Raw genomic sequence first — 12,971 nt, 5'->3', positions numbered from 1 at the left:
AAGTCGGACGCCTGACTGCGCCACCCAGGCGCCCCTATGCTCTGGTCTTTAGAGAATATACAGTCCAGTGGAGGTGAGACAAAACATTCAAGCACTACATGGTGAACACCATGGTGGATTCATTCACAAGGTTTTTTGAGAGCACAAAGACTGAAACAATACTGTGGATGGGTGCAATATGATATAGATACAGATACAGTGCTCTGAGGAACACAGAGACACACACAAAGGGGTGTTGGTGTGGGACTCTAGAGGTAGGGGATGCCTGCTCTGAATAAGGTAGTCGAGGGCATCTGGCTGGTTCAGTGGGTAGAGCATGCAACTTGATTTCGGGGTTTTAAGTAAGAGCCCCAAGTTGGGTGTAGAGATTACTTAAAAATAAAATCTTAAAAAAAAAAAAAAGGAATCAGCCAAGTGAAAGAGAAAGAGGGGTGTGGAAGGTATCATAAATGAGATTACAAAAGGGAAGTCATAGAAGGCACTGGGTATGTGTGTATGTACATGCATGTGTGTATGTGTGTGTGTGTGTGTGTGTGTGTGTGTGTGTGTGTGTGTAGGGGAAGAGAGTTTCAGGTCAGTGTTGATGGAGGAAGAAAAGATTAGAAAGGTTAAGGATCAGACCATTGAAAGCTCTGTATACCAAATTAAGGAATTAGGATTTTAACTGCCAACATCATTGCTTTTTTACAAAAAAGGAATCAGACTCAGAGAAGTAATTTGTGCGATGTTACAGTTAGTAATGAGGAAGCTAGGATTGAAGCCTAAATCTATTAAACTTTGAAATCTTTGTTCTTATCCCTCCATCCTGCTGCTCAGTAGGTGTTCTCTGCTGATCCCAAAAACAGAATCAGTACTGTAAAATCTCCTTGTGAACCTACAATCGCTACAATGGCAGAATGTGATGTCTGGATCAAGTTAAAGGTTTTTGTAGGGACTATGTAGTGTGAATGAATGAGGTGTATATATTTGATGAGTTAAGAATCTTAAATGTTAACTCTGAATTAAATTTTCAGAGGATTACTGAAAAAAATTATAGCTTTTTGGATGATTAAAAATACAGAAAATGGCAAAAGTTTCTGGGCAGCATGAAAATACAGTTAAAAATAGTGAAAAAATAAGAAAAAGGACAAAACAAGTATTTCCTGGAATCTGTTTAGAAAATGTACAGAATACATATTAGGGAATATGTCCAGTCTATATAAATTTAAAGCTTAATAAAGATGAGGCAAGCACTTTACAAAAATACAGGGGACAGAGGAACTTGCTAGAGGACAATATAGGGATGTAATCAACAAAATCCAGATGTGGGAAATACTACAGGACAAAGAACTCCGTTTCTTGCACATAAATTTTATGGCAGGTAGGGATGGTAAGAGATGGAAGGAGGAATCCGTAGATTAAGAAAACCTTAAAAAAATTTATCAACCAATTGTATTATGTGAGCCTTATATGGATCCTGATTCAAGCAACAAATTGTCTATCAAGTATCCACTCATACTATTTACTATAATTACGAAAAAATTGGAAATTTGGACAATTGCATATTTAATAGGATTACAGAAGTAATGTTTACTTCTTTAAGGTGTGATAATAGTGCTGTGCTTATGTTAAAACCACACACTTTTAGAGATATAAACTGAAATATTTATAGATGAAGTGATATGACCTGGAATTTATCTCAAAATAACATGGGGGTGGGGTGGATTGGGGAGATTCTGAACGGGGATTTGGATGAAAGAAGCCACGAGGTGATAATTGTTGAAGCTGGGTGATGGGTACATGGGAGTCCATTATATATACTCTATCTACTTGTATAGGTTTGAAACTTTTCATAATAAAATAAAAGGAACAAGAAAAGATGAGTTAAGCATAGAGAAAAATGAAGGAAGTACACAATCATCTGAAAGGCAATCCAAGACAGAGTTAAAGGCAGCGTGGTATAGTAGGAAAAAAATGCCAGTTCTATGATCTATGTGATCTCAGCATGTTACATAAATTCCTTTGCACCACTTCTTTACCTGTGAAATAATGCAGTAATATTAGGTAGTGGCTTTCAAACTTGTGAAACCAAGACTCACAGTAAGAAATATATTTTACATGGTAACCTAGTATACACATATAAATATGATATACATAAAAATTTCACTAAATACTATACTATGACCAATACTTTTCTGTCTTATTTCATTAAAAAATTTCTCAGTGCACTAACATGATTTTATTACTGCAATGTCTTGAATGGTGGCTCCCAAAAGATATGTCCACATCCTTTTTTGTTGTTGTTGTTTATTCATTTTGAGAGTGAGAGTGTGAGCCGGGGAGGGGCAGAGAGAGAGGGAGAGAGAGAATCCCAAGCAGGCTCCATGCTGATAGCGTCTGACAGTATGAAGCCCGATCTGGGGTTCAAACTCACGAACTGTGAGATCACAACTTGAGCGGAAATCAAGGGTTGGTTGCTTAACTGACTGAGCCATGCAGGCGCCCTGATATGTCCACATCTTAATCCCTAGAACCTGTGACTACTAATTTATTTAAAGAAGGGGTCTTGCAGATGTAATTAAGGATCTTGAAATGAGGACATCATCGTGGATCATCTGGGTAGGTCCTAAATTCTATGGCAAGTCCTCTTATAAGAGGAATGCAGAGAGAGAGAGATTTGAGATAGGCAAGAGAAAAGAAGAAGTAATGGAGGCATGTGGAAGCTGAGATTGGAGTGATGTGGCCACAAGCCAAAGAACACCTACAGCCACCAGAAGCTGGAAAGGTAAAGAACAGATTCTTTCCTAGAGCTCTTGGAAGGAATACAGCCCCACTGCCACTTGATTTCAGACCTCTGGCCTCCAAATCTGTGAGAGAATTCTATTATTTTAAGCCACCATGTTTGTGGTAATTTGTTATGGCAGCCTCAGGAAACCAATACGATGACCCACTAAGACTACAACTTGTCACTGGAAAACACTGCACTAAAAGACTGTATCTCTGTACTGAGGGCGGCTCCAGTTCAGGAGGAGGAGGGATGTGAGGATGCTCAATAATGTTAAGAGCATAAGGGGATCCTGAGACCAACTTCCGCCTCATCCAATCATCAGGTTCCCTACAGTGTTACTTGCAGAAATGACCTTTCCCTATGCATAGCGGCCTTTGGCCCACTTTACCTTTTAGTTATTTGACGCTTGACAGTTGTGTTTCTTGAAAGTAGAGAGAAAGTAGAGAAGTGTTTCTCTTCTTTAACAGGGAAGAGAAGATAATGGGCTGTCCATGTGCACGAACATGTTGGTACAGTGACTGGGATGGAGTGTTATGAAGAAGAGGAATACAATTAGGAGTTTAGCAGAACTACCTGAGCTTTTTTCACCTGTAAACAAACTCTTGTCCTAATCAAAGCTCCATTATAGGAGCTTATTAATCAAAGTTCATTATAGGGTTCCGCTCCATTTTTCCTGATTACAACAAACAGAGGCACAGTGTATTTAATACTTTCAAATCCCAGCATCATTGCTAATAATAATGATCTTGGTGACAGCTAACATTACTATTGTTTATTATATTCCAGAAAGTATTCTAAGGACTCTGCATGTATTCACGTATTTAATCCTTACAGCTGTGTAATGTAACTACTATTCCAAACTTTTAACTTATGTTTGAGCTGGTAACATGTTCATATGGATCAAAGTTCAAAAGATGTAGTAAATTCATAGGGAAAAGCCTTCCTCTCACACCTGTCCCCAAGTTAACCTGTCTCCCTTCCTTGAAACAGCCAGTAATATCACTTTTTTGTTGAAATCACACTTATTTTTGTTGAAACCACATCTATATTCTCTTTAAACAAATAATTGCATGTATGCTTGAAGGAGATGTTATTACAGCACTGCCTATTTAAAGATGAGGAAAAAAAGATACACAGAAAAGTTAAGAAACTGGCCCAAGATGAAGAATTACTGAGACAGAACTAGGATTTGAACAATCTATTTATAGAGCCATAACCATTAGACTACATTGTCTACACTACCATTTTGGCAGTAAAATAATTGGATGTAAAATGTTAACCAATTGTCTTTTTAATTTTTTTAATGTTTGTTTTTGAGAGAGAGACAGAGACAAAGCATGAGTGGGGGAAGGGCAGAGAGAGAGCGAGAATCCAAAGCTGGTTCCAGGCTCTGAGCTGTCAGCATAGAACCCGACACAGGGCTCAGATCCACAGACCAGGAGATCGTGACCTGAGACGAAGTTGGACGCTTAACCGACCATACCACCCAGGTGCCCCTCAATTCTCTTTTTTTATGTTCAAATGAAATAATACTAGAATATCAATCCATCTATTTTGGACCACTTCCTGGCATAGGAAGCTTAAGTCTAACAAATGCAAATAAACAATACCTTTACCTACATTTAAGTAAACAGGATTTTTTTGCTCAATATCACATAGTAGCAAAACTGGTATGTAGAGTCCTATTTCTAAAATCCAATCTGATCCAAAGTAGGGCCACTTCCTTAGTATAGACCCTCTTCAATTCACCTGGACACTATGTCTCTTAACTGGTCTGCCTTTCTTGGATCTTATCTTTCTTCGTAACTCATCTTCTATAGCTATACTATTTCCAAAGTGATCCCTCTAGTCCTTTGCCTTGATGTCCTCAAAAGTACTGTCAACTAATTCCTGTTTAAATTCAGGATCTGTCCTTAACTTTCCAGCTTCCTACACTAACAGTATATGCCTAGAATTTTCTATCTTTCAGAATACACTTCAACCCCTAGCTTAGCACCCTTCATGATCTGGCCCCTGTCTATTCCTCTGGCCTAATAATCCTCAAAAGAACATTAGTACAGCCACACAGGAGGAGCCCCAGCTAATTAGTCTGTACTGTAACAGTACTTGCCTTCAAAAATACAGTTCTCTTAACAATGGCTTTTGCCTGCTTCCATGAGCTCAAAAATTAGCTCATACATCACTTACCCTAAGAAGTCTAATTCCCTATCCTTATTGATTCTGATGTAAATGCCCCTCCTCAATGTTCCCATGTTTACTTCTGTTACTATTGTTAATACCTACTATACTGCACTTAATTGCTAATTAGTTTGCCAGTCTATTATAAACTTTTGGAAGGGCAGGAATCATTTCCCCAGTGATTAGACTTTATTTCCCCAGTGATTAGACTGGCATATATTTTGAAGACCACAAGTCAAGAAGTCTGCCTTTTGATTAGATGCAGGGAGTGAAGAAAAAAGAAATTAAGACGATTCCTGGGTTTTTTGGCCTGAATAACAAGATAGATGTTTGTACCATTAAACGAAATGGCAAAGACTGAGATAATTATTGGATATTTCAAATGAGAGTTCAAATAGGCAATCTGAGGTTCAGGGGAAACTAACAGGCTAGATACATGAATTAAGATGTTATAAGCACACAGATGGTATCTAAAGCCCTGGGACTGGATACTACCTACACAGAACTGTGTAGGTCAAGTTTAGTTACCATTATAGCGTGAGAATGAAAAGCACAGGAGAAAAGGAAGCAAACTAGAGGAAAATGGTTTTTAGGAAGTTAAACAAGTATTTAATAATTTAATAGAGGAAGTGCTCACCTGTGTGAGGACAACCACTGGATTTGGCAGCACAGAATTCAATGGAGAACCTGACAAGTACAGTTTTATTTATTCATCTTACTTAAAAAATGTTTTTTCTAATATTTTAGAGAGAGAGAGAGAGCGCGCGCGAGCATGGGTGGGGGAGGGGCAGAGAGAGAGGAAGACACAGAATCCAAAACAGGCTTCAGGCTCCGAGCTGTCAACACAGAGCCTGATACAGGGCTCAAACTTGTGAACCGTGAGATCATGACCTAAGCTGCAGTCAGATGCTTAACTGACTGAACCACCCAGGTGCCCCTTATTTATTTTTTAAATGTTTATTTTCAGAGAGAGAGAGAGAGAGAGAGAGAGACAGAGAGAGAGACAGAGACAGCATGAGCAGGGGAGGAGCAGAGAGAGGATCACAAGCACGCTCTGCACTGTCAGCACAGAGCCCAGCCTGAAGTGGAGCTGGATCTCATAAACTGCAAGGGCTGAAATCAAGAGTCAGTTGCTCAACTGACTGAGCCACCAAGGTGACCTGAACAATGTTAGTAAAGTATGAAAGATAGAAGCCAAAATGGGTAAAGGTGGTCAAAAGGTATAAACTTCCAATTATAAGATAATAAGTTCTGGGGATGTAATCTACAGCATAGTGGCTATACTTAACAATTCTTCATTGTGTATTTGAAAATTGCTAAAAACATAGAGCTTCAAAGTTCTTATCACAAGAAAAATAGGGTACCTGGCTGGTTCAATCAGTAGAGCATGAGTCTCTTGATCTCGGGGTTGTGAGTTCAAGCCCCACGTTGGGCAGAATTTACTTAAAAAAGATCTTATCACAAGAGAAAAATTGTAACTATGTGAAGTCATGGGTGATAACTAAACTTATTTTGGTAATCATTTCACTATATGTACATATATCAAATCATTATATTGTACACCTTAAACATGTTATATGTAAATTATAACTTAATGAGACGGGGGGGGGGAAGTAGATGCCAGATTGGAGTGTGCCAACAAAGAATAGGATGGAACATCTATTCTGCAGAATGCTTCTGCAGAAACATCAAGCAGAGAGGATAATTTTGACAAGTTTTACTGTAAAGGAATGAGAGAAAGTGGCATAGCAGCTGGAAGGGCCAATAGATAAGGGAGAGGAATAATTAGAAACAAATCCTTGTTTTATACCTTCACACTCTATTGAAGTTAGTTTTTGAATGTTTTTTTCAATTGTATAAATTCCTTGAGAGCAGAATTTTCTATTTTCTAACTCCTCTCTGTGTCACAGGTTCTCAATACATATTTGTAGAATGTCTAGAGCCTAAATTCCTAAACCCTTGTCCAAAAAATGCAGTAGAGTAGAAAGAGTAAAATTTGGAATCAGATTCAAGTTCAAATATCATTATTTTTCACTAATAAGCTAGATAGCCTTAGACAAATGTATTTGAAGAACCTCAGGTTTCTTATGGGCACAAAATATTTACTTTCTGGAATGCTGTTACAATTACATGAGAGACTGTGTTAAGTCATTTGTGTAAACTGTGTAAACACTTTAGGTGTTTGACCTAAAAATGGTACTCAGGTGATTTTATTCTTCTTCTTGTTATTATTTTCAATAGCAAGCAAATACAATCATGTGTATACCATACATACATGTAGACATATATACTATAGGGAATTGAAAAACCAATCTAGAGTAGCTCTCTGCCCCCATCACACTACCATTTTTTTTTGAGGGGGAGCACGTATCACATTATCTCAAATCATTTATTATTTATACTTCATTAATGAGAAAACACCATGAAAATTGCTATTTTTTAATGTCATTATCATCAGCGGTTAAAACTGTGCCTTGCACAAAGTAGAAATTCAATAATATATACTGAATACATAAGTGTACAACTTTCAAAATCTTTACGTGTTTTAAAGTTGTAAACTTTTAAGTGGGTAAAGGTACTGTCATCTCAAATGATTCAATACTGGCATGCAGAAAGCTTGTATATTATGCTCCTTCCTCAGGAATCACCCCAAGTCTGGGCTAGGTGTCTCTCATATGATTGCTTAGCATCCAGTGCTTCCCCCATCATAGCCCTTATTATACCGTAATCAAGTTGTTTGTTTTCAGTACAACTGTCTCTTGACTGAAATAAATAAATTATGTCAACTATTTGAATACTTTTTCATGTAGTTCTCAATTTCTTCATTTTTCAAAGCCAAATCACAGAACTGGGAAGTTATTAAGGCTCAGCAGCCTGAAGGTCCTATCATGCAAGGGGCATGCTGTGGCTATCAACAACAGGTTCCACTAGTTTACGAGGCACTGTTGGAGACTTCCAGGGAAATATAGGGGAAATAGTCCTGAGGCTTCAGGATGGTCTGGTATGACTCTGGACTAGCTTTATTTGGAAGGTCTAGTCCCTACCCCAACCCCGGAATGACACCATAATGCAAACCTCTCTGACATAAGCTGGTAACTCTGCTTGCCACAAAATCAGTATCCTAATGTCTCCTAGCAGTGTCCATGGTAGTAACATTGTCTTCAATGTAAAAAGTGCCTATTTGCAGTCACTGCCTCCACCACCACCACCAGGAGTGCTCCAGCTGAGAGGAAGCTACAGTTCTCACTACTCAGACCCAGAACACCCCTTTCCAATGACCTGTTAAAACATGGTGGATTACTATGAAGTTCAAGGAGTGCAGAGATATGCTTCACCTGAGGACATTAAAAAGTCTTATCGTAAAGTGGCACTTAAATGGCACCCTGATAAAAATCCAGAAAATAAAGAAGCTGAGAGAAAATTCAAAGAAGTAGCTGAGGCATATGAAGTATTATCAAATAGTGAAAAACAGGACATTTATGACAAATATGGCCAGGAAGGATTAAATGGTGGAAGCAGAAGTCATTTTGATGATTCTTTTGAGTATGGCTTCACATTTTGTAAGCCAGATGATGTCTTTAGAGAAATTTTTGGTGAAAGGGATCCATTTTCATTTCATTTCTTTGAAGACTCACTTGAGGACCTTTTAAATAGTCCAAGAGGCTCCTATGGAAGCAGTGGTACAAGATCCTTCTTCGCTACCTCCAGTGAATATCCAGTTTTTGAGAGATTTTCTTCATATGCTACAGGATATATACCATATGGTTCACCGGGCCATGAGGGCCTTAATTCATTCTCCTTGTTGGCATCTGATAATAGTAGGATGGGCAACTACAGATCTGTTAAAACTTCGGGTAAGACTGCTAATGGCAAAAATACAAATACACAGAGAATTATTGAGAATGATCAAGAAAGAGAAGTTGAAGATGATGGCAAACTGAAGTCCTTCCTTATAAATGGTGTGGCAGATGAAGAGGGCTTTGCAGAAGAATGCAGCTGGAGAAGACAGTTATTCAACAATTATTCACCAAAGTACTTCAGACCCAAACATGTAACTCAACATACTTTTGTGGACAATGATGAGCAAGATATACCTTGGGTCACCAGCAACTGGGATCCCTCTATTTTCTCAGCAGGATTCAAAGAAGGTGGTAAGAGGGGAAAAAAAAAAAAGAAGCATAAAGAGGTGCAGAAGAAGTCAACCAAAAGGAATCGTTAAATTGACTTTTTTTTTTTTTTTTAAATTTTTTTTTTTTTTCAACGTTTATTTATTTTTGGGACAGAGAGAGACAGAGCATGAACGGGGGAGGGGCAGAGAGAGAGGGAGACACAGAATCCGAAACAGGCTCCAGGCTCTGAGCCATCAGCCCAGAGCCTGACGCGGGGCTCGAACTCACGGACCGCGAGATCGTGACCTGGCTGAAGTCGGACGCTTAACCGACTGCGCCACCCAGGCGCCCCTAAATTGACTCTTCAGACACATTATGTTCATATAACAATTGAACATGACTCTTTGTGTGTTTTTGTTAATCACAGAGTTTTGTAGATAACATTTGTTTAGAACTATACTAATATTATGTTTTTAACATGTTTAACAGGATTGTGGACCTGTGGTCAGTGCTGTTTGGAGTAGGTATGTCAGAAAAAGACGAGTTTGTGGCGACAGTGATGTTAAGAATTTGGAAAACAGGAAATACTATTTTACTATTTCTGAGCTGAACATTTACAAATCATAGAGTTTTTCTTTAGCAGAATTCATGATCTATTTCATTCCTTTTATCTGTTTAAAACCACTATACAAACTTCTGAAATATGTACCACATTAGGAGCTAAAAATTTATTACGATGTACAGATTCAGACTATATAATTATTCATGAAATGACTTTTTTCCAATAGAGGTAGAGCATTTCATACATAAGTACATTATAAATAAAAATTAAAGTATAAAGTATTTTCTCTTAAGTTAAAAATAGCCAGTTATATTTGCATTCCCATGTTTACAGTAGCACCTATTCACAACAGCCAAGAGGTGGAAGCAACCCAAATATCAATAAATGAATATACATGCATATAGTGGGATATTATTCAGCTTTTTTTTTTATTAAAAAAAAATTTTTTTTACATTTATTTATTTCTGAGACAGAGAGATAGAGCGTGAGTGGGGGAGGGGCAGAGAAAGAGAGACACAGAATCCGAAGCAGGCTCTAGGCTCTGAGCTGTTACCACAGAGCCCAACGCGGGGCTTGAACTCATGAACCTCGAGATCATGACCTGAGCTGAAGTCGTACGCTTAACTGACTGAGCCACCCAGGCAGCCCTTTTCAGCTTTAAAAAGGAAACCCTGTTAAATGCTACAAAATAGGTAAACTTTGAAACATTACGGTAAGTGAAATAAGCCAGCCATAAAGACAAAATACCTTATGATTCTACTTACATAAGGTAAGAAGTTCATAAAAACAAAGTAGAATCGTAGTTACTGAGGCAAGGGAGGGAGAGGTGTTGTTTGGTGGTCTGTTTCACAATATATATTTTAAAATAATTAACATGGTAAATTTTATGTTATGTGTATTTTACCAGAATTAAAAAAGAAAGCTAGACTTATCCTGGATTTCTCAGAGCAATGTGGCTATATCATGTATGGCAGGCCACCAGTGACTCACTCCAGATAGGAAACTTTCTATTTTCTTTTTTAGTATATACCACGTACAAAGGATCTACAAATACATTACTCCAAAACATCTCTACCCACTATAGTTTAAGGTTACAATGGAAGAAAAATGAGTTACATCAGATATTGAGCAAGTAGTCTTAGCTAAATGTTTTCAGACATTTAAAATGAGCTTAGTTTAATTTCAACACAATCACTTCTTAGTTTCCTCTATTTTAGTTTCAAAATATATTACTTTTCAGCCTACGAGTTTTATTCATTCATTCATTCATTCATTCATTCAATGGTAGTTTTTGAGTACCTACTGTTTGTCGGGTACTTGGGATACAGTAATGAGCAAACACGAAAAACCTTAGCTGTCATGGAGTTTAAAGCTGGAGAAAGACAATAAACAAATACTAAATAAAATATAATGACAGTCATAGGTGTTAAGGAAAACAAAATAAAGTAAGAATAGGGGACATAAGTTTTGGAGTAGGAGGGTTGAAATTTTAGTTAAGGTACCGAGGGAAAAGTGATGGCTAACATCTTTGTAAAGATGTAAAGAAAGTGAAGGAGTTAGCCATTTGGATATGAAGTGAAAGAGAATTATAGGAGAAGGAACAGCAAGTGAAATGTCTCTAATGCAGAATGTGTAAAGTGTGTTTGAGGCTCAAAGAGATCATTGTGAACGATTAAGAGAACAAGCAGATGAAATTAGGTAACAGGAGGTCAGATTATGCAGGTACTGCTAGATCACATTACAGACTTTGTTATTATAGGTGGGACGAGAAGCCACTTAAAGGCTCTGAGCAGAAGAATGACAAACTGACATATTTCAACAGGTCCACTCTGGCTGCTGTCATCAAGAAAAGACTCAAAATAAGCAGATGTACAAACAGGGAAATCAGGTTATTGCTGGAATTCAGGCAGAGTCTGTAATAGCTTGGTCCAGGGTGATGGACGTAGGCGGGGGAAAGAGTGATCAAATTCTGGATATAGTCTAAAAGTAGGGCCAAACGGAATTTACTGATAGGCTGAATACTGGGCATGACAGGAGTCAAGGTTTTTGGCTTTAGCAACTGAAAAAAGGGATTTGCTATTATCTCAGATAGGACCACAGGTGTTGAGTTTTGGACATGCTGCATTTGAGATGCCTGAATTTATTAACTGAAAATAATTTCTTAACTTGCATCCTGCATATTCCTTGTCATTGAATTCTTAAGTTTTTTTCTTTTTTAGCAAAAAGATTATCATATTATTTTAATCTTTTATCACTTAGAAATGTAATGACTGCAAATTTTAATGTGACTAAAAGATGGGAACAAATAATCAAGCAAAAATAAAACCCAATCACCTTTGGCAAAATACAGTTCAGTGGCATTTAGCAATGCAACAAATCTGGAAACCAAAAAAGATTATAACATCTACTCTTTAAATGACTGCTATAGTAAAATGAGGGCTTTTGTTTAACTTTGTGTTGGTTGGTAGATAGGAAATTTTATAGAAAGGTCTGGGGACAATTTGCATTTAAAACTTATTTTCAGAAAATAAAATCATATAAGCTTAAAGTATTTTAAATGTTACTTTTATAAAATGTGATATTTAGTTAAGTATCTGTCATGTATGTGGGACAACTCAGGGTTGGAAAAAACGCAATTTTCCAGTAACAAAACCAAAACCAGCATCTCTAAAAATATAATGACTGACATGCCCTTCAGTCCATTTTCCACTCTTAAAAATTCAGACTTAGTCTTACTCAATAGCTTAAAGTTACTCAATGGTTTCCCACTGTCCAGAAGATTGGAAATAACAAGACCCTTCATGAGCCAACAACCTCCTTTTCCTCCCAACTTGGTTTGTTTGTTTGTCTGTTTGTTTGAGAGAGAGAACACAAGCAGGGGAGGGGCATAGAGAGGAAGTACAGAATTTGAAGCAGGCTTCAGGCTCTGATCTGTCAGCACAGAGTCTGAAGTGGGGCTTGAACCCATGAACCATGAGATCATGACCTGAGCCAAAGTTGGATGCTTAACCGGCTGAGCCACCCAGTCATCCCCCAACTTGGTTTGTTAATCACCTCACTCTATACATCTTTTCCCAAATGTGTTCTAAGGGATAAAAAATCCAAGACTCATGACAGAAAAAGGGCCCCATGGTCAAATTCAGCTTGCAAATTATTGCCAAATACACTTCTTTCTTAGAGACTCAGAATTAGTCTATTATGTGCATGATGAAATGCAGCTTTCCCCAAACTTATTTAACCACAGAACCATTTTGGTTTAACACCTGCTAACATGCCTAGGACCATATTTCAAAAAAGCTCCCCCAGGCTTACTGATGATTGCAAAGCTTTGTTCCATGCCTTTGCATATGCTCCC

The 12,971-nt window shown here is 37.8% G+C and overlaps 3 protein-coding genes across 3 annotated transcripts in view; 2 read left to right on the top strand and 1 right to left on the bottom strand.

Moving 5' to 3' along the window:
- The window catches only part of XPNPEP3 (X-prolyl aminopeptidase 3), a 76,295-nt gene that overhangs the window by 61,108 nt on the left and 2,216 nt on the right, over positions 1 to 12,971 (bottom strand). The window lies entirely within an intron of this gene.
- ST13 (ST13 Hsp70 interacting protein) overlaps positions 5,519 to 12,971 on the top strand; it is a 42,233-nt gene continuing 34,780 nt past the window's right edge. The window contains exon 1 of the mRNA XM_030320740.1: positions 5,519 to 5,530. The gene's annotated coding sequence lies outside the window, so the exon portion shown is untranslated. The remainder of the gene's footprint in view (positions 5,531 to 12,971) is intronic.
- DNAJB7 (DnaJ heat shock protein family (Hsp40) member B7) lies at positions 8,131 to 9,164 on the top strand. Its single transcript, XM_030320741.1, has one exon. The coding sequence runs from the start codon at positions 8,235 to 8,237 to the stop codon at positions 9,162 to 9,164; it is 930 nt and encodes a 309-aa protein (XP_030176601.1). The 5' UTR covers positions 8,131 to 8,234.

This window comes from Lynx canadensis, chromosome B4 (genome assembly GCF_007474595.2).
Source record: "Lynx canadensis isolate LIC74 chromosome B4, mLynCan4.pri.v2, whole genome shotgun sequence".
In the NCBI taxonomy this organism is placed as follows: domain Eukaryota; kingdom Metazoa; phylum Chordata; class Mammalia; order Carnivora; family Felidae; genus Lynx; species Lynx canadensis.
This window is presented reverse-complemented; position numbering and strand designations above follow the sequence as displayed.